This window comes from Rosa rugosa, chromosome 2, assembly GCF_958449725.1.
Source record: "Rosa rugosa chromosome 2, drRosRugo1.1, whole genome shotgun sequence".
Lineage (NCBI taxonomy): Eukaryota > Viridiplantae > Streptophyta > Magnoliopsida > Rosales > Rosaceae > Rosa > Rosa rugosa.
In genome coordinates this window covers 10,930,962-10,953,398 of record NC_084821.1, presented here as the reverse complement: position 1 = coordinate 10,953,398, position 22,437 = coordinate 10,930,962, and the positions used below count along the sequence as shown (strand labels likewise).

At 38.2% G+C, this 22,437-nt stretch overlaps 2 protein-coding genes, 1 long non-coding RNA gene and 1 other non-coding gene across 4 annotated transcripts; 3 read left to right on the top strand and 1 right to left on the bottom strand.

Annotated features, from left to right (window-relative positions):
- Window positions 1-716: 716 nt before the first annotated feature.
- LOC133734758 (uncharacterized) lies at window positions 717-4,003 on the top strand. Its single transcript, XR_009858553.1, has 4 exons — window positions 717-875; window positions 2,549-2,644; window positions 2,845-2,917; window positions 3,727-4,003. It is a non-coding gene; the product is annotated as an uncharacterized LOC133734758 (long non-coding RNA).
- A 1,158-nt stretch (window positions 4,004-5,161) lies between these two features.
- LOC133734971 (small nucleolar RNA snoR136) lies at window positions 5,162-5,301 on the top strand. The gene has a single exon (XR_009858714.1). It is a non-coding gene; the product is annotated as a small nucleolar RNA snoR136 (small nucleolar RNA).
- Window positions 5,302-6,522: 1,221 nt separating this feature from the next.
- Window positions 6,523-7,278, bottom strand: LOC133730331 (RNA polymerase II C-terminal domain phosphatase-like 4). Its single transcript, XM_062157947.1, has one exon. It carries the CDS (start codon window positions 7,276-7,278, stop codon window positions 6,523-6,525), a length of 756 nt encoding a protein of 251 aa, XP_062013931.1.
- A 3,123-nt stretch (window positions 7,279-10,401) lies between these two features.
- Window positions 10,402-12,446, top strand: LOC133732305 (probable protein phosphatase 2C 25). The gene is made up of 4 exons (XM_062159830.1): window positions 10,402-10,944; window positions 11,222-11,563; window positions 11,675-11,854; window positions 11,970-12,446. The coding sequence occupies exons 1-4, from the start codon at window positions 10,474-10,476 to the stop codon at window positions 12,129-12,131; spliced, it is 1,155 nt and encodes a 384-aa protein (XP_062015814.1). The 5' UTR covers window positions 10,402-10,473; the 3' UTR covers window positions 12,132-12,446.
- Window positions 12,447-22,437: the final 9,991 nt, after the last annotated feature.

Sequence of the window (22,437 nt, the reverse complement as noted above, 5' to 3'; positions counted from 1 at the left end):
GTTTTAACTGTCAAGCCTTTTGGCTGGTTTCCATAGCCTCGTCATAGTATTGATAAAATCACCCCTTCTAAAACCTCTTCTTATTACCATCTTCATAACAAGACCTTACTGAGATCATCAAGGACAGATTGGGATGCACGAATACGAGTTCTTTCAATTAGATTAAGAAATTGTTCCATGTTCGTCTGTTCATCTCACACAGCCATTGTGAAATATGAAAATAATATGAAAACCAAGTAACTATGAACAATATGTAATAACAAAATTGTACAAAAACTTGACACTATTTCCCAGAGGGAGAGAACCTAGGGGAAGTGATTGTCTTTTCAGACAACAGAAATTGTTAGGACGATGTTGAAAACCGTCTAAATGAGAAACACCAGTGTTGTCTGCTGAAAACCAAATAGTAACCCATCCGCCGGAGGGAACACCTGCGGTGTTTCTTTCAACAGGGTGCAACGAAATCTGAGTTGAACAGAATGAAACTTCTTTTTGTGAAGTTTGTTAAATCATATTGAAATAATAATAATAATAATAATAGCCCAGTATCATTTGATCTAGTGGCATAAGTCTCTCATTTATAAGTGGTAGGTCGTGAGTTCGACTCACAATAGACTAGTTGTTGTATTTGATAAAAAAAAAAAAAATTAAAAAAAATAATAATAATAGGTGCCTGCCCATTACGGGAACTTGGGCTTTGCAATGTGGGCTTTGCCTGCCCATTACCCGCCACCTCGTGGTCTTCTTCTTCTTCTTCTTCTTCTTCTTGTTCGAATAGGTGCGTAGTGAGCTCTCTCTCTCTCTCTCTCTCTCTAATCAGTGATTTGGTTTATGCACCGAATCGGCTATTAAGGAAATCAAGTACTCGTCCATGAGTAAGTACTATTTTTCTTTGGATTTGAATTGGATTCAAATTGCTCTTGTTGACTTTGATTTAGATCTGTTGAATCAAATTGTAGTCTTTTTCACTACTATTGTATAAAGTATGAACCTTTTGGCACACTAATTGCAGAAAATAACTAAAGCATGAACCTTTGAAAAGAGGAAATGAACTTTGCTATAATGAACAGATGGATCTTCTTATTGATTTCTGATGGCATGTGATAACAATTCACAATTGCAACTAGCTAGCTATTATGGTGGTTTGAGATGGCAATATGAAATTGGGTTGTGCTTTGATTTTTCCGTATTCTTAGCAATGCATATATTTCAGATTAAAACAAGGTACAAGGCAGAGGCACCTTCTGATCATTACAGCAATCATATAAAAAAAGTTTCATCTTCTTTGTTGAGCCTAGAACAAATCCTGGTTTTGCCCCTTGAGATGTCTATTTCAAGTATCTGCTATATTGTGTTGTTAAGAACTTCGATCATATGAAAGCTTGGTTGTATGAAGCTTGGTGTTAGTTGCATATTCCTCCTTTACTGCTTTGGTCGAAAATATTGTTGTTGGTGAAATTATTTTTTCTTGTTAGTCCTCAAATCTATGATCTGATTACACAAACTTGATGGGCACTTCGAGTAGCATAAAATTGATATATTATTTGCTTAATTTGATTGAGAAACAAGGAAGTTATCATAGTGAGAAGTCGTATTTTTGTTGGTTCTCTACAATAATGACCCAGTTGGATTTCAGGGCTTACCTGGTTTATTGAGCTCCTCAACTGGGTTAAAACTGATACTGCATTATAGAGGGTTTCATCCTCTTTCCATAGGATCAAGAATCACTTAAAACAGATAAGAATTGAGTCCTGCAGAGGACTTTGAGGTGGGAGAGCTGTATCAAATTTTCTGGTGCGAAAATCTGAATAACCTGGGTTCTAGTGGGAGGTTGAAGATGATGCTAAGGTGGCAACCACTGCCGCATGGCATTATGTCTTTGAGATATCTTGTCTTGGTTCTGTTCTAGTACTTGTAACTTCATTTTTGACACCTCTGAACTCATGCAATTCTTGTAATATTTACATCGTGACATATATTTACATCGTGACATATGTTCAAAGACTGGAAAATCTTTCACGGAAATTATTCTACATTCATCACCTTTTGTTGTTCTATTGATCTTGTCTGGTACATGTGTAAATAACTAAATATATAGGGAGGATCTAGAGAGGACCTCCTTAAACTTGAAATGTGAGGATCTAGATCCTCCCTATTTATTTAGGAGTTGAATCTATACTTTCACAAAGGTTGTAAGGCTTATAGTTTTATTTTCTTTTTCTGGCATTTGAGGATAAATAATTATTCTTCAGCATTGGAATCTATTCCGATTCACACTCAAAATTTATTTGCTATTGATAATTTTTCACTGCATAAAATTTGGGGTGTGACAGGCTTATCATTAGGAATCAATTGTAATATTGTAAGCTAGGTAACTTTTCAATGCATAAAGTTTGCTGCAATCTTGTTATTCCCAGTTCTTACTTTTTTATTTTATTTTGTTTACTGCTGGAAATTTGTAATTTGTTTTTTTAGTGGATGTATGTTTCTTTGATATGCTGATTGTTCTCCCAACTGATAAGTGTACGTTTGTGATCTTTGTGTGTAGGTCCTGGAGCCATGAATTGGGTTCAACGTAAGATCTATCTGTACAATGTCACTTTTGGGCTCTATATGTTGGATTGGTGGGAGCGTTATCTTTTCAGTATCCTATTTGCACAATTTTTTTCCTCCAATTTGCTTTATGTATGTCTTTTATAGTTGTGAAAGCAGATTGTGCAAGTTTTTAGGTTGGAACTTTATTTACTTTGTCTCCCACCATTCTTAATCAAATTTAGGAAGGAGTTCTCTCATTTCCTCTGAGCTGTTACAGTATTGCACTTGTGAAATCCTTAATTTTGACAGATACGTTGGTCCTGGTGTTAATGTGGTTCATCTGTTACAATAGCTCACGGTATTTAACAGAGTTTTGCAAGAGGTAGCATTTATACCTTTTTATCTTTTGGATATTACTTTGGTTGCATAATCCTTAAATATACCAGAACTTAGCAATGTATACTTCTGCAGTAGTGATGTACTTGGATTTGATGGTACAACTGACTGAAGATATATGAAGATATGTAGTTTCAATGCCATGTAGAAAGGAATCATGTTTCCACTTACTATTGTTTCCAGCTCTATTATGGTGTAAATTTAATTTTTTGGTTGTAGGGTTGTCATTGAGGTTCTCCGAGTAGTTTGGATGTTAAGATTTTGGCATACCTCCTTTATAACCTACTTATCTATTTTTGCAAAACTGAAGTTTCTTTTAGCCACTTTATCCTCCTTTATAAAGTTCTTGACACCTGAATGTACTGAAAGGTTTAAACCACCTCCAATCACACAATTTGCGTGATTTTTATAGCCTGCACTTCGTGTTTTGGAATTGTGTCAATGAAAATCTAAATACTTACTGAGGTAGGGCTGCCATGAAAGGTGAAACCAAAAAGACTAGCCTAAATTTCAGAGGTGCCTTCGAGTCAGTAGGGTACTCAAACATGTGTCTAGATCATTAATCATCGGTTGCAGTTTACATTTAGGAGCTGAATAAAAGAGGTGCTTTTGGCCTTGGATATTTTGTCCTGCTGTGTTCTTCAATCTTTTTCAGTAGAACTAATCGGTGTAAGAACTGCACTAACATGTAGTGTGATGCATTTTAAGTCCTTTCAGTTGGACTATCAGGTGGTATGGACCTTTCATGATTAAACTGAAACTGTAGTTTTAACTGTTCTTCAATTATAATTTCAGGCATCTATGGTGAGGGCTAGAGAAAGCATGGACCTGGAAGGTTCAAATTTGTGAAGTGATTGATGATTTGAATGCAGCTGCTGCTTGTACTACAATTAGTGTTTCCTTCGACTTGTGAAAATGTTGACTTTTTGTAAGAGCAACTGTGGTTGTACTGCCATTTCTACACCATTTGCTCATGTTTTTGGCTTATATTTACTTAATTCTGCAGATTGTATCACTCCCAGCTGTAGACTCCTGATTTAATTATCTGAACAAAGATTATGGTTCTCGGTTATGACCAGTGCCTTGCTTGTCCTTTTGGAATGCTACGGTTCTTCCTTTTGTATAAAGAAACTTATCAATCCTTCCTCATTTCCTAAATACCCAATACTAATCTTTTAAACTTTTCAAAAAAGAAAAAGGAACATAAGAAGAGAAGCCAGTGGTTCCTGATTGATGAAAGACAGAGAAGAGAGAAAAAGATATGCTGTCTTTGCTAATGCCGGCAGATGAGGGTTATTGGATTTGAAGTCACTAAGCTGGGTTTCGATCAATGTCTGGAGGAGGAAGAAGTTGACTTGCTCATTTCTTGTTTCAGTAAAATAGTATCAAAAGTGGTGGGAAGTGGCCAATGTCAAGTAGAATACCAATGAAAATCATGTAATAGTTTCGGATAAGATAGGTCTATTGTGTTTCGGTATATCTAAATTCTGGAGATACTTGAGGCATGCCCCGTGTATTGAACTAGTTGAGCGTGTTACATCTTCATATAACTATTAAACAAAAAGTTCTACAATACTTAGGTATACCTATTATCAGGTCTTTTAGATTCGATACAGTAGTAGACCGACTTCATACATTAGTAGATTAGTTTTGCTTGATCTAAAAGAAAAAAAAAAAATGTGTGTACTTTTATATTGAGTTAGTCTATCTTTATATCAAACTAGTCTATTTGATTGATCGATACATTAACATTTCTTTTTTACATGAGTATGTGTATCCGATATAAACCCTTACCTAAGCAGGAGGACAAGGACAGTACTGTAAATTTACCACAAGATTATTAGGGTATTATTAGATCGAAAGATTTTTAACCGTTGATCCACACGAAAGTAAAGAACCGTTGGATCTCTCCTCCTCTTCCCTCATCCACTATATATTAAGGCCTCAAAGCCTCCTCTTCTCCCATTCCCAATTCTCTTCCTTCCTCGGCCGCCGCCTCCTCTTTTCTTCATTGCTTGTGTTTTTGAATTCTGTGTGTTAATAAGGCTTCTCTATCTGGTCATTGTGGATCGTTCAATTCCCAAATGACTCGTTCCCTTGAAGCAAAATTGATCGTGCTGCTCTGTGTCATATATATATTTTCCCCCAAATTGTTAGTGTGGGAGAACAAGAACGTGGGGCAGCTAAATTTCAAATCTTGTTTCTGTGATTTTTGGGGTTTTAGGGTTGAAGGGCTTCAAATTCGTATTCAACATGCACTTAAGTCGGTTTTGTGTGTGTTTTTTTCTCAAGTGAAGCCGAGAATGAGGTTCTCCTCGCTATCTAATGCCATATATAAGTGTGGTATTTGGACGTCGGAGAACTAAATTACATTCAGTTTTAACAATTTTTTCGTCGATTGATACCAGCTTGGATCTAATCCAACTCTGAAAAGTTTGAAGTTTTTCAATCGACATTTTCCCTTGGTTTTGTTAGATTGGCTGAAAAGTTTTGGAGTCTGGTGTCATTAAGCATTTCTGGGGTTTGAACAAATAGGTCTAAAAAATGGTTGTTAGGGTTTAGAACTGATGGTTGAACTTTGGAGGAACCAAAGAGTAAAAAAACAGAATACCCATCTTAAAGAAGTTAATACAAATCCAATTGTGATCTTCCCCAAATGAGTTATTTGAGGGGTCATCTTGAACTGTCAAGAACACCATCGAAGAGTTAAAATGGCACCAAGAAGGACATGACCCGAAAATAAGGAAATGGTTTATTACATTGGGCTTGAGTTTGTTTATCTCTCTCTGTCTCCGACATTCAAAGTTAGAATGGTATAAAATTGATTTGTCATGCCAAATCCAATGGTGATCTTCGTTCCAAGAGTAATTTGAGGACTGATCTTGAACTCTCATGAATACCAGCTGGACCTTTCTTGGCCTGAATATAATGGAATAATTTAACTATCTTTAGCCAATTTTATTCTTCATCTTAATTTATACAATTCTAGCTGACTAGCTCAGATGAAGTTGTAATGCCATTTAACATATTCATGCTCACATAGTTACATTAGCTATTCATCAATCCAGACCAAAAAGAATAAAGAAAAACAAAACAAGAATTAGCTATTCTTCAATGAACCAAATCATTTTTGGGGCAGTTCATTGCTGCCGTTGCACAGGTTGTGCAAACATGGGGTTTAGGAACTACAATTTGAATCAATGAAGCTGCAAAATGTGACAATTGAAACCGATTGCTTGGAGGCTCGCAAGGGGTTAGTAGTACTGAATATTGAGTTATACGTAAACTGTGGCAATAAAGATGGCTTTGCAGAGAATTAGGGGAGTGAAAATTGAGTTCAACCCTAGAACATGCAATGCAGTTGCTCATAGATTAGCTAATGTAGGCTTTGAGGCCTGATTGTAGGACTGTCTGGTATCATACTACGCCAAATATTATCCTTGATGTAATGCAATTTGATTGTAATCATCTTGCTTGAGTAAGCAAGCTATCAATGAAATTTGATCTTCATTCAGAAAAAATGAACCAAATCATTTTCTGCCTAAAGAAATTTATGATTAAATCACTACCAATCCAAAACAGAGACTACTACTATAACCTCTTCCTTTTCCTGCCAATCAGGCCACTTATTGTAGCCAACAAGGTAACCGGGTCAAGGAATGAGGGAAGGAATACTGATCGGAGGCGGGTGAAGAATCCAGGGAGGGTAATTTCGGGGCTGGTAATTTCAGGGCTGGCACTTTCAGGTTGGACAATTTTGCCAACCTCAATTACAGGAACAGGAAACTTGTCTTCAGGTTGCTTTTGCCACATAAAGTTTGATTCTTCTATCCACCGGAAATGGACCAACAACTTGTTGTCCTCCACCGCCATTGGCCTTCCAGCATCAGTTTGCGTCGCAACCACATGTGTCACTGATGGATCATCCACTTTCTTAACACAAGTAGCTCCCAAACGCTGTGCCATATTCCACCACTGAATCATATCGGGCCGACGAGGGGGGAAAACAATCTTACACCCTTTCAAGACATTCTTCCTAAGAGTTTCCAACACCTTCCTCACATCTCTGTCGATAAGATTGTCCCCAACAGTCGCTTCATCATCGAAGAACATGCTGTGGATTTGCTTCAGAAGTTGGAGAATAGTTGCAAGATAGGGTTGTTGAGACAACTCATCAATCTCATCAATTTTCAATTCAGAAAGAGTCTTGAAATTTCGATTATAGGGAGCCGATTTGGATTTAAAGAATAGATACTTTCGCATTAGTATCAGGTTGCTCTGATTTTCCCTTGTCCATGCATCCATGTTATCATCAAGGATCAAAACAGCAGACTCTTTGCCATGCATAAGTAATAAGTTCTAGACACTCATTTTGAAGCTATCATTAAAATCATCACGAGATATAACCCTAGACCCGAAGTAGTCTTTTCCGAGGAGCTCAACCATTTTCAATGCGTAAGGACGTGAACCAGCTGTGTATATGTACATGTCAAACATGTTGCTGGCTTCCTTTAGAAAGGTTCTGACAAAGGGCCTCAGCTTGGTCATCTTATGTTTGGGAGGTAACTCGTATTTGAAAGCATCGATATTCTGCAAACAATAGTCTGTTTGGGTCTTCAAATATTCTTCTTCCGGCGACATATCGGAGAGACTGGTGGTATTTAGCAGGGTGTGATCTAGGTCAATAACCAAGTGGAGTTTTTTGTGGCAGGACACTAACATCTTAGTGTTTGCCTTGCGTAAACGGTCAATTTCATCCTTGTGATTCCTTACTCTTTCGCGTATATAATCAAATCCCACACTAGAATTGGAATAATAATGACTGAGGATTAATCTTTTCCGAAGTCTCATCCTTGATCTCCTTCTTTGTAGTGGACGACCCATGACTATTCTCTACTTTATGCCTTTTTCTCCTATCACTAATTCCAATCTCACTCTCATCATCAGAACAAGAATATAGTGCCTTACTACTGCCGGAAGGTGAATCATTACTGCTCTCCAGACTCATTCTGATCTAGAACTTAATTCCAGAGTTTGACCAACAACAACAGCCTTATGGGGTTAGGGTTTGCAGAGTTTTCTTTTCTTTTCTTTTTTTCCTTTCTTTTTTTGAAAGGGTATTTTTTTTTTACCTAAACCTTTGTCATAATATATATCTACACTTTTTATGCCTCTATATAGCACTTAAGTTCATCGTGAATTCATGATGAAGATTGATAGTTAGCTAATCTAAGAAAGAGAATTGCAGCCCTAGATGTATAAGGAGTAGTCATTGCTTGGAATTGTACTCCGTGCCACATTAGGAATTGTTATAGGACGGGTGACGGCCCAAACTCCAAATAGGCTGATATTCAACACACTCAGGCAGGTCCAGCCGAAACATCTTGGGTTAGAAGTTTTGCATACGTTTACCGACATGTAGTCTTCGATACCTTGGTGTTGAAACGGCCTCAAGAGGAATGGCTACCATGGAATTGGCTGCTACTTTGTAGTGGCCTAGTGGGTTATCAAACTGACTTATGGTTACATATTTGAATAAATAAATAAACGATAACTCTCTAAATGTCAATAAAATAAAAATATAAAATAAAAACTCAATATGTATATATAAACCTTTGAGATGATGTATTTGATGAGTTGATCAAGTTGTCAAGCATCATCGAGTTGTCATTTGTCAAGATTCAATTAGTGACACATGATGGTCGAATAACAAGATGTGAATAAGAGTGTTTATATTATATGATGTATTTGATGAGTTGATCAAGTTGTCAAATTATGGTTCATTGAAGCGTCATCGAGTTGTCATTTGTCAAGATTCAATTAGTGACACATGATGGTCGAATAACAAGATGTGAATAAGAGTGTTTATATTATATGATGTATTTGATGAGTTGATCAAGTTGTCAAATTATGGTTCATTGAAGCGTCATCGAGTTGTCATTTGTCAAGATTCAATTAGTGACACATGATGGTCGAATAACAAGATGTGAATAAGAGTGTTTATATTATATAGACTGAACTGGCGAGACTCGACCTATTTTGAGTAGACTCTTTTAAGCTTTAAGTCGTGCCTTCGCCGCTCCTTCTAAGTTGATCCACGAATGTGATGTCCTATCAATTCTAGTCAATACAACTTCTCAAAACAAACATTAAAAATCTCAAATTTTCTAAAGAGTGAAACAACGTCACAAGTGAGACGTTGTTGCTCCCCCAACGGTCTTCAGTTCTCACTGAAAACAAAAGACAACGTCAGCAAATCGACGCGTGTACACGGTTGGATGGAATATCGGTGCTGATGTTCCCAACGGTAACTTCCCGGAAGCAATCCCCATCCAAATCAGAGCGGGCCCCACGTGGGGGCGGCATCTAATGATAACAAAGCTTAATTACCGAGGAGTCAAAACAGTGTATTGAAAATCCTAATTAACGTGTATGACTCACCCTTAATATCTCATCCAATCCCCCATCACGCTGTAAAACCATTTCACACACACACACAAGACACGACTGTCACACCCAATTGAACTATTAACGGAGCACACCCCGGGATTGGACTGTTTTGCCCCTCCTCACTAAGCACTCCACTCCCCCCATAACAAAAGGTTTTGGATGTTTCAAACATAAATGTTTGATGTTTTCTTTGGGTCACATTTATTCATTTAGACAATTTCTAAATACAACCATGGAAAATCATAACAATTTTGACTTGAACAAGAAAAGGCTTTGATATTTTCCTTTTATTGAACTTGTATTAAAGAAAAATTATTTAGAAGGTGAGATTTTAATAATAATAATGTAATCATTTACCTTGAATTTGAAATTGAATAAATTAGTATTTTAATAATTCTTAGACAAAACAACTATTTCTCACATAATTATAATTAAAATAAGCTCCATAATAACATGGAACCTTGATCGAGTTCTGTGGAATGAAAAAAATGAAGATTCTAAAGCAAGTTGTTCAACTTGACTCATTTTTGTAATTTGTTCAAATAAGAAATTTCTTTAATTTTATAAGAAAGTTAAAAAATAAACAACCAATGAGCATTAGTACTCGATGCCAACATACAAACCTAGAAACTATAGCTGTATTTTTAGAGTTGTAGTTCAAACAAATTCAACGAAACAATATGAGTCTAAAATTGTTATTTGGGTGAATTGATTCAATCAAATTCTATTTGGTCAAAGGAAAACTAAACTCTAGAAACATACACAGTTAAACATTTATCCTAAATTCCATATAAGATTAAAAGAAATTCTAATCTTAATTTTTTTTTTTTTTTTAAAAGAACTAATTTTAATCATTATTATCAAGCAAATCCTAGTAACCAATAAGGGGTAAATATGACTTTCTGGAAGTGTTGCCCCAAGTCACTGGTCAAAAAATAGCCGGTGGGTCCTACAAACACGGGAAAGCATGACCCCACTTTACACCGCTATATATGAAAAAAAAATCTCCTCTTTTTTCTTTCATCCAAAACCCAAGACAAGAGAAACACACACAGAAGAAGAAGAAGCACAAATTCGAACACTTAAAACGACATGTCGTGCTCCGTCGCGATGTCAAACTCGCCGGTATTTTCACCGCCGCCGTCTCTCTACTGCAACAAGACCTCCATGATCTCCTCGGCTCCCGAAACCCTAAACCTATCGCACCTGAAACAACAACCGTCGCAGCAATCTTCGTCTTCGCCGAATTCGGCTCCGCCGTCGCCGTCCCCGTCGTCGCCGTTCAGGCTTCGGATTCCGAAGTCTCTGAGCACGCTATCTGCGGTTCCCGGATCTTCGTCTCCGGTGACGCAATTGAAGAGGAAGCGACCGGCGAAGCTTTGCATTCCGATTGTATCGACTGGATTTGGGGCTGCTCAGGCGACGCCGTCTGCGGCGGCGTGGAGAGAGCTGGTGGAGGAAGATAGAGAAGGGTACTTCTCCGTGTATTGTAAGAAAGGGAGGAGAGAGGCTTTAGAGGATCGGTACTCAGCCACTCTTAATCTTCAAGGTGATCCCAAACAGGTAAAAATTCTTCCCCTTTTTTCTTACTGTGGATTAATTTGCATCAGTAATTAAGTTTTTCAGTAGCTTAATTATGGAACTTTGAGAAGTTCCGGTAAAAATTGAGATGTAATTTGGGAAATGAATTGAGTTTTAGGCGAAACAAGCAGGATATTGAGAACATTAGATGCATAGCACATAGTGAAATTATTTTGTGTCTTAGGCCTTGCTTATTGTAGTAGCTGAAATGAGTGGCTGGAGAATTGGAATTTGATATGCTCTAGATTCGTGTTTGCAGGCGTTTTTCGGTGTATTTGATGGGCATGGAGGTGCAAAAGCTGCTGAATTTGCAGCTCAGAACTTGGGAAAAAACATTTTAGATGAAGTTGTGAGGAGGGACGATGACGATAAATTTGAGGAATCTGTCAAGCATGGTTACCTGAATACAGATTCTGATTTTCTTAAAGAGGATTTCAGCGGTGGATCATGCTGTGTGACAGCTATGATCAGGAACGGAACCCTTGTTGTGTCCAATGCTGGTGATTGCCGTGCTGTAATGAGCAGAGGAGGTGCTGCAGAGGCTCTCACATCTGATCATCGACCGGCAAGGGAAGATGAAAGGACCAGAATTGAGAACTTGGTATGTAGTAAGCTTTCTTCCTCTATAGATTCTTACACATTATGGATCATAAATTGAGTTGAAACCACATTTGAATTGAGATTGATGGTTTTGGTGAATTTATCTTTGTAGGGTGGCTATGTTGATATGTGCCATGGTACTTGGAGGATTCAGGGTTGTCTAGCTGTATCGAGAGGAATTGGAGATGGGCACCTTAAAAAGTTTGTAACAGCAGAGCCAGAGAGTCGAGTCCTTAGACTCAAAACCGAGCATGAGTTCGTAATCATGGCTTCAGATGGATTATGGGATAAGGTATAAAGTTCCCCTTTTCCTTATTTGATTGCATTTGAATCTACAGTTCATATACCATTTGGATCAAATTAGTGCCAAATCAGTCAAATGACATTCCTTTTTTCTTTGAATTCAGGTTAGCAACCAAGAAGCAGTGGATATTGTTCGACCTTCATGCTTAGGCATTGATCGACAACAACCCCTTTTGGCGTGTAAAAAGTTGGTAGAACTGTCTGTATCACGAGGCTCGCGCGACGATATTAGTGTGATGGTAGTCCAATTGGGGCGCTACATATGATTTTCAGGCATCATTCATCTGCCGGGGGAATTCCAGCATCAATCAGATATCTAACACACAGGCTGACAGGAATTTTAGGCATGAAACCGCAATGATGAGACTTGTTGTAGGCAGATTAATGCTAAATCGTTGACTATATAGGCATTTTTTTTTAGCACTCATAGAAGGGAGATTGATCCAGCTTATTAGTCTCGAATTGATTGTATTCTTTATTCTTTATACTTGACCTACATTCATTTATTCGTTGATTAACTTGATTCTTTTGTAATAATTTCTCTCCTATTGAATGAGAATACATAGAATATTACAAACAAAGCTGCTTGACCTCTTTGGTCTCTTTATCCAAGTCTTGTGCTAACAATAACTATATCTTATCATTATCATTACTGATGTGATACCAAGTTAACAATGAAGAAATTAACATAGATGTGTTGTGCTTACAATGTAAATGGAATTGAATGGACCTCTTAACTTTGCCTTGAAAGAGTGCAACCCTCTAATTCAACACGTTCATTCTGTCGACTAATCTACGAAGTTCTTCCTTGTTCTTTCAATCAATTTTAACCCTGGTTGTAAGTGTTATAGTGGAACGGCCTGATCAGAGGCTTCACTGAGGGCTAATTCCCAAGTGCTGAGCTCGATTACATAAAATGATCGGTTCATATCTGTCTCGACCTGAACCACACCGCTAATCGGGCAGGAGCCCGTCCACATTTGGGGATAACTTGAATCCCACACAATGTCACATGTTGTTCTAGGCCCGTCACTATTTCAGATTGGAACACACTGCTGTAAACAAAGTAACTTTTGTCTTGTGGGGTGCTCCTATTAGATTTTTGTTTAATTTACACATCTGTTTTCCGGATAATAGCTCTCCGCCGACATAGTCAGAATTAAGAATCCCAACTTCATCTAAATAAACTGGAAGCCCATATATAAAGATGTGTTTGTTTCTTATTTCCTGCCGACCAACTATGCAACTAGATAAGTATATAGTTGTCAGCGGATAACGTTCGAAAAATTTAGAGTATCATATTATAAAAGCACGTCAGTGCCAAAGGTCTTCAAAAACATCACTGCTAGAAACCGTGATCCATTGTAGTAAGCAAAGGCAGGGACTGAATAGATTGGACGCGAAAAGTGTACAAACGATAGAATTTTGGTAACATGACGATGAAGATATACACACCTTTCAATTCTCATGCATTAGATCATTTCAGACTTTTATAACATCCATATTATAACCGCTTTTCCTTCTAATTTTGTGGTCAATGTTCTAAATTGTCAATAAGTTGAAGGGTAGTATAATCTTAATGACACTGTACCTGAATACCTGATAATGGTAGTGACAGTGTTAGTATTTAGTTATTTACCCATTTGGTTAAAATCAAAACGAGTATATATACATATATATCATATGTTTCATAATATAATCAATTTATAAAGTGAATTAAGCATAATATATGATTCTGCCTTATGCAGTTATGCGGCCTTGTGTTGAATGACACATTCCAAACCTAGCTACTCAAGATCGCCTCTAATTCATGTTAATGAAAGAATGTATTAAACAATATTTGGTCGGCAAGTCTGTTTCCGGCCCTAATATGGCCTCCCTAGTAGTACAGTTTACAACTAATGTAGTTTTATACATGAAAAATGCTAAATGGGAGAGAAAGTACTTTCTAGGACTCTCATTATATTATTGTCTAGCTGTTTATTTATTATCGAAAACTAATGATCGACCGCATGCCATGATCTTTGATTAAGTATCTTAATCAAACAATCAAAGAAAAAAGGAGGAGATAATGAAAAGAGACAGGCCAACATGATTCGTTGTCCAAAAGAACCCCCTTCACTAAAATTGACCACAAAAACAGCACATAAATCCAACCAAATATCGTCTCAGTCTACCCACATTGCATGTTCTTAATTATAAATGCTGTGTGGCATGCGTTTCCTAGAAAGCTCAAGTTGGTTTTGTTGGAATTTCAGTACTCTTGGCGTACCAATTATTCCATGTTATTTTGTCCAATGTACCAAACATGCATCCATCACTTTCCCAACAACAAAAATCCTAATTACATGCATTGTTCATGGCTAATATATAGCCAGATCATAATCATCATATCCCCTTAATTATTTAATAAGAGGCATTACCTAAAACAAATGTCCCAAAAGAAAGAAAAAGGTACGTAATCTTGTAAGGAGGTTCAAAATATACATATGCACTCTTAATTTTCGTTGTTCGTCTACATGATCCGATTGTTTCCTTAAGTGCAACTCCAACAGCTTCTCTATATTTTGATTTTACTTTATTTTAAGGAAAAAATGAGTCTCTTTGCTCCAACATATTCCCTATAGCTATCCCCATTTTATGGGTAGTGAGGAAAGAGAAAATCAAATTCTCTAAATTTACAGCAATCTCTAAAATTTTAAGGAAAGATGATGGAGATTTTAGAGATTGCTGTAAAATAGAAAATCTGTTGGAGTTTTTTTTTTTTTTTTTTATCAAAGAATCTGTTGGAGTTGGAGAATAAAAATAGGTTAAACCTTTGACTTTTGCTCCTCTATAATACAAAAATTATAGGGAAGCTGTTGGAGTTGCTCTAAGAGTAATGTGGACAATTTCTGTCTCCAAAATACCAATTTTAGAACTTTTTTTCTTCTTCGAGTTCTCAATGTGCCAGTCCTTACAAAGTTATCGTGTATGAACTCGGAAAGCCGGAAAGTATTTCATGTTGAGTCAATTAAGCTATAGCCTCTCCTATGGTGATGTTTTTAGGGAAAATTTTGCAAACAGTACACCAAGTAAAGGCCACTAATAATTCTTATACATAAAGTTCCAAACCGAGCATTTTAGTACACGAAATCTGAAACTCGACCCACTATCAGTACACAACGTCAATGACGTCGTTAATTTAAGGGGTAATATGGTCTTTTCAGTTTTTGACTCTGAGCACCCGCATTTCTTTCTCTGGGCACCCAGCGCTCTCTCTCTCTCTCTCTCTCTCTCTCTCTCTCTCTCACACACACACACACACACTATGGGCACCCATCTCTCTTCCTCCCTCCCAATCCCGATCACCTATGCAATTCCAACCTAATCAATCCACAGCTTTTCACCTCTGCTGAATCAACAACCATTACATAATCCTAATCCCAGTGTTCAACAACAACAACAACAGCAACAACAACTCCGGGTTCTCACCGCCTCTTCCCGTCCTCACCGACCAGAACCCGACTTGCTCCGCCACTAAGCCGCCCAAGACCTCGACTGCCACCTTGACTAGATCGTAATCCATCTTGCAGCTCATCATCCAAAACCCCAATTCCAATTCCAATTCCAATTGAATCTTTCTTCTTCATCATCAAAACCAATCACACGCATACCCATCTTCTCAGACCCAATTTCTCTCTCCTCACCTTCATCTATGCGATTCTCTCTCTCTCTACATTTCAATTTGCTAGAAAATCCTAAGAGGTTGTGATGAGAGTGCGGGAAGAGAGCACCGAAGCTTTGCTCGAAGATTCCCTCCTCTATTATGCTGGTCAAACGTGATGTAAAACCCGGTGTACAACCCGACCCAGCCCTGGAAGCGGGAGTGAAATAAGTTTTCGGTGACAGAGAAGGCGAGGCAAGGAGTGAGAACTGTTGGGATGACAGAGGAAGATGCGGTGGATCCAGATTCGGGTTTGAGCGTGAAGCGAAATGGTCGGATGTTGGAGAAAACATTTGTGAGGCGGGTGGTTTTACACCGACGACGTCGGGATTATGGTGGTGATCGGTGATGGGGATGGGGATGAGTTTGGTGGGTATGGATATGGAAGGTGGAGGAGATGCGATGGTCGCCGGGGTTGAGGTTTCTGGGTGTGGGTACTGGGGTGTTTGCGGGGACGAGACGAGAGAGAGGAGAAACTTTTTTTTTTTTAAACCAAAAAATCAGAATGTGAGAGTACTAAACTACCATTTGACAAATGAATAATGACATTAGAGTTAACGGCGTCATTGACGTCGTGTACTGATAATGGGTCAAGTTTCAGATTTCGTGTACCAAAATGCTCGGTTTGGAACTTTATGTATAAGAATTATTAGTGGCATTTACTTGGTGTACTGTTTGCAAAATTTTCCCATGTTTTTATGTCAATTCATTTAAGATTCATCATTGAGGCCATACTCTGCACAAAACCATATCCATGATTTCGCATAAGATGTTGGCGGAATCTTAAAAATAACGTACATTTGTATAATCGTTTCATTTTCAAATTAGATTCTTAACGAATTTACCAAAGAGTGCATGAAGAACACCGGCCAAGAACTCATAATTCATCTGTGGTCGCAAACATTGTACATGTATGTATTGAATCGTTGGCAGATTTTTGGCAAATCCATGTATGCATGAACCTTAATTAAGAGAATGGAAAGAACCAAGAAGGGGAAATGTCTACTAGTTGCGAAGACATGTCAACCGCAGAAGACGGAAACGACTTCAGTTCATGCATGTTGGATTGTCGGCCGTCCGTTTGATGTTTGCTTTGTTTGTCTTGGTGTTTAACGACATTGATCAGAACCACCGGAACAAACTTAAACCTCGTATAGATAAACAAATAAACCAAACCACATGTTTTGTATTATAATCACTACCAATGGCCTACATGTTTTGCATAACTAGCTACCACAAGACTAATGTTCGATTACTTTACAACCTTTTGAGATGCACTAAGTTTTACAGCATGTCAGCATCACGTAATTAAGCATTACGATTATGTATATTTTTATTGATATTTACCTTTCGTGCGTCTGCATAGGCAAAGAGAAACTATAAGGGTTAATTCCTGTTTACCCAGAAATCACAAGTATTGTGCCCACTTGTACCAACAAGTTTGTATTGTGCCCATTTACACAAATCTTAGAGGAAAAGACCTATAAGAGTAGTCTTTTCTAAACTAGTGCCTAATATGTCATATGCTGACATTTGAGTCTAACCTTTGTTTTTTCTTAGAAAATCATGTTTAAACTCATGAGAAAAATAAAGCTATCCTTCAACATGCCTAAGTTTTTCACCTAACGGCTCCCTGCCTAGCGGTTACTTTAACAGGCGGAATCACTGCTGCTTGTTTCTATCCTAAGCCGAAGCAATTTTTTCTAAAAAAAAGAAAGTCTAAACCTAGAGATAGTACAGGAGTAAAGGCAGAAACAGATATAATCATTTAATTATCAAACTAAAAATTTAAAACATAATGACAAGGTGGATGAGCAATCTGAAATTATTTATTCAAACATAATTACAGACTAAAATTCAGAGCCTCATTCTCAGGTAAACAGCTAAGAAACTATTTAGCTATCCATAAGAATGATTTACAGATACTTACTTGAAAAGAAAGTACTCCACACTTAGACAGAAAGGAATGAGCACACTGCTACTATAGCTTTCTTACTTCCTGAGAGAAGACTTTTCTGCTCAGTTTTCTGGTCTAATATGAGAGATTTTTTTTTATGGTCTAATTTTTTCCTCTTTTACAACTGAAACTAAAGCTCCTTATATAGGGAGCGGAACTCAAACCAGAATTCAAAACATAAAAATGTACAACACAACTCTATTCTTTTCTGCTTTCGTGAGTGCTCCTGATGATGGAGGTCGGTTGGCGAAAAGCAGATTCCTTAGGTGAAATGTTTTTCACCTTGTTCTTTTCTGAAAAGCAAAAGCATCTTTAGGAAAAGCCAAAGTTGCTTTCGGTGCTTTTTACACCTGCTGCTTCACATGTTTTCGTCTATTTCAGAATTGTGGCCTAGGACAAGAGAGTTGTCATCCATTCTAGCTTTAACTTCATCATCTTCTACGTCCGTATCTGCATACATCTTGTAGTGGTTGTCATTTTCAAGCTTCTGGATCCACTGCAAGCATGTCAACGTAGAGTCGATTTCCTTTCTCTTGAGAGATAGAAAAAGGTCACAGCTAACTATTTTAGGATGATCATAGGCAGTGATTAAGATTTTCTCTCCTGCTGCCAGGAATGTATTTTCTTTATCTTCTTCGATGATCTTCTGAATATAGTCGAGGGACATGGCATTCATCCAAGGGATGCTGGAGTTTGGCTGGCCATTATATCCCACACATGCAGGTTGAAGATATAGTCCTTGGATAATCCTCACATAATGATATGGAGAAATATATTCAACTTCACCATTTCTGTTCTGAATCCATTCTGGAGGAGTTGATCTGAATTTCAACCTGAAGATACAGTCATTCTTTCTGACATTTTTGACTGTATTGACTATGATGGGGGGTAAACCTTTGAGATCATCATTGGTCTTAGTCCAAAGATTATGGACAAAAACCATTTTCAACAAGCCAAAGCTTGTGTTCTTGTGGATGTTCACTCTGAACATTGACTACGTACCTTCCAACATAAGGTCCAGGGACTATGAAGAGAGTTGGAGAGGAGAAATCAGAATTATGACTTCCAATGAGATTATGAAAGTCAAACCAATCTGGTTCTGTTAGTGCTAAAACAGGAACTCTAGCACTTTCAGGATCTTCAAGATACTGGATTTTTCCACTCTGGACAGCATTCTGCTGTGTATTTTCATGAACTTCTTCAAACTGTGGTCTACCATTTTCACGGAGTTCTTCAGCTAATGCAAAGAGAGCTGGGAACATGATTCCACTGTTTCTTTCTTGAAAGGCGAATAAAAGGTTATCTAGAATTGTCTTCTGGTGATATGCTAGCCTCTTGCCAGTTCTGAACACAGGATCAGCGAAAGTTTTTAGTTCATAATTAAAAACATTTATAACTCCAGTTGGAGTTGATTTGCTTTTTGGCAAAGCAACAGCCTTCAACGGTCTTGATGAGCCTTTACCGTCTGCCGTTTGAGACGGGCTAGCCAATCTTTTACCCTGGGATTGATCAGTTGTGGCTAGTCCTTTTGGACTTAGCAGAAACCTTTTGAGGATTTTTTCTTTAGGATCCTCAGCAGTTTCATGTTCTTTCCCAGTTCTTCTATTTCTGGGATTGCAACCTTCATCGTCATCTCTTCGGCTGAACATTGCCATTTCTCTGGTTAAGGCGTCTGGAAGATAGTTCTTGTTTCCTGCAATTAATTCAATATTATAATCATATTGGTTAAGAAATAATTGCCAATTTGCTAATCTTCCTCTATCAGCAGCTTTATCAAGTTTAAAATTTTTTACTCTAGCACAATCGGTGCGTACAGTAAAAGGTTTTCCAAGAAAAGCTGGAGAGTTTAAAATTGTTTTCTTGACAGCCAAAATTTCTTTTTCGCCTATAGGATAATTTTGTTCTGCAGGGCTGAACTTGCCACTACAAAATTTGCAGATCTTTTCAATGTTAGTTCCAGGCGTTTTTGCCAGAATAACACCGGACCAGTAATTATCACTAGCATCTGTTTGGAGAATGATTTCATCATTTTCCTCTGGTTGTTGGAGAGGAGGGAGATTTTTGTAGAGGGCTTTTATCTGCTTCACAATTTTCTCATCATCTTCTGTGAAGTTCCATTTTCTTTTGGAACTTGTTTTAGGAGATAACATTGCTGTTAGTCCTGAGATTTTGAGAATGAAATCTTTCTCATAATTAATGACACCTAAGAATCTCTCTAGACTCTTAGCATAAGTAATTCTATCTGGGAATTTCCAAATTTTCTCAAGGATGTGGGGTTGGAGTTTTATCACTCCATTCTTGATGTTTATTCCAAGGAAATCCACTTCATCTAGGATAAAGAAGATTTTCTTTTCTCCTAAGATGATTCCATGCTGAATTATCAGCTTTACAACCTCATAGAGGTGTTTCATGTGTTCTTTTCTGTTTTTGGAGAAGACAAGAATCTCATCAATGTAGACGACGCAGAATTCAGCAACATGTTTGAAGATGTTGTCCATCTTTCTCTGGAAGATTGAAGGGGCTTGTTTTAGGCCGAAGGGCATTACTAACCATTCGTAATGACCTTGTGGTGTTCCAAATGCAATGAGGGGAACACTATCTGAATGCATCTTGACTTCCAAAAACCTGACTTTTTATTGAATTTTGAAAAGACTTTAGCTCCTCTGAGTTGGTTGATCAGTACTCGTACTTGTGCAATTTGATAACCATCTTTAATGGTCTTCTTGTTGACATCTGTGTAGTTAATCACCATTCTAGCTTTTCCTCTGATTTCTTCTGCATGATTTCTTACATAGAAAGCTGGAGCATGATGAGGGCTAGTAGATGGTTGAATTAATCTCTTGTTCAGGAGATCTTCAATATCTTTTCTGAATTCTTTTTTATCTTCCTCTTTGTACTGAGGAATGGCTTTGACATGACAGATAGCATTCATATCATGTAATCTCAATTCACAGACCACTGGGTCTTTTTCCCAAAATTTCTGAGGGTCAACATCTATATTATGTTCGAGCAGTTTCTTGATTTTATCAAGAGTAGGGATTTTCTGTGACTCAAGCTTATTCTGAAAGTGCTTGAGATTATGCTCATGGATGAAACTAGCTTCTTCATCTTCACTAGTTTCTTCTTCAGAAGATTCTTCAACAAGTAATTCTTCTTGTTGTTTGATTTGGAGTACAGGTTCAAATTTGGGCTTGTAGGGGGTAAGATCACCACTATTCTGTTGCGATCTCTGATACTGAGTAGTAAAATGTGGACCTACTACACTTTTTGCTTGTGTGAGGCGGTCTGCCCAGAACACTCTGTCTCCTTTTCTGAAGCCTATCGCTTCTTCATCTTGAATAAATCTTTGTTGGAGAAAAAAATCATTTCCCAACAAGAAATCTGATCCTTGACCTTCTGATTGCCAAAGAGTATTGATGATTATTTCTGGTGGCTTTCTCCGGGTACCTCACACAGAATGCTATACCGTCTGGGGTACCGTTCCAACTCCTAGATCCTGAATCAAGAACACAGCGTTAGAGGGGTAAACCGTACCGGACGGTTTACACCTCTCCGGCCTGAGTGAGAAACTAATATACAAGTGTATCAAGTAAATAGTGGATAAAGGAGTTATTACCCGTAAAAGGTAGTTGTTCTAATGCCCTTATACTCGAGCATGGGAAAGGAGTCTCCCCTATCTTCGATGTGGGACACAGGTTGTTCTTCTGATGCCATATCAGCTCTCTTGTTTGTGTAATTAGATGGGCTGTGCCAGCCTTGCCCCGGGCCCTGGGTGGTCGGGGTGACATCCCATACGAGTCCCGCCATGGTGGGTCGTGAACTCGGCCCATGGTATAGTACTGGGGAGTACCGAAGGGTCTTAATCGATAGTGTCAAACCTAGTGGAGACTTCCCTAGTATGTACAAGTCCCCCAAGTTCCCGTTCAAGATGTTTCTTGGGTGGGGACTTAAAATATTTAGTCACAAGGTTTGGCACTAGTGTGCCTGTAGGTAGTCCCCCAAGTTCCCGTGCAAGAGATGTCTTGAGCGGGTTACGTTGTAGGTAGCTAATCTACAGTGCTTCCAATTTAACCCATAAAGGTTAAAGAAAACCTTCGGGTGCCGCTGGAGGACTTGAGCCTCTGATACCCGATGGGGTAGAATGAGGACTTGGGCCTCTGGTACCCGATAAGGTAGAATGAGGATTTGGGCCTCTGGTACCCGGAAGTGTAGAATGAGGACTTGAGCCTCTGGTACCCGAAATGGTAGGATGAGGACTCGAAGGGTTGGTGGTGCATGTCCTCCACGTGGGGCAGACTGGGTTGCGCAATAAATGCCCCTGTCCCATCAACTGACGGTTTTCGAGACGTGGGACACGTGTAGTGATCCTGTGGTTGACGGCCTTTCGGCTTCAACGGCCATGATGCTTTGGAGATTGAATTTAAGAGGGAAACAGACTGTTTCCCTTCGCACAATTTGCGAATTTCTGAAAACACTGAGGATCTGTGTTTTGCCTTTTTCTCTCTGCTTGCTTATGTTGTTGTCGCTGTGAAGAGTAAAGACGAAGGCTTTGAGGCTCAATCGTGGAGAAAGCTTTGGCCAGAAGAGCGATTGTAGAAAAAGAGGTAAGAGAATGTGGTTTGGGGTTTTTTTTTTTTTTTTTTTTTTTTCAGTTTGGTATGTTTTTGGGTTTGCACTTTTCTGGGTTTTTTCTGATTTGTGTGGGATTTGTGTTTCTTCGATTTTGCTTGTGTTTCTGGATCTATTCGGAATGAATAGTGCGAAAGTGGGTAAAAATTGCTACGGCTGATTTGTGTATTATGGGTTTGTAGGTGTTTCTGGGGTTGTTTTTTTGTTTTTTTTTTTTTTTTTGATTTTCTGGGTTCTGAAAGTGGGGGGTGATCCGCGCTTTCACCAAGTCCTAGATCCT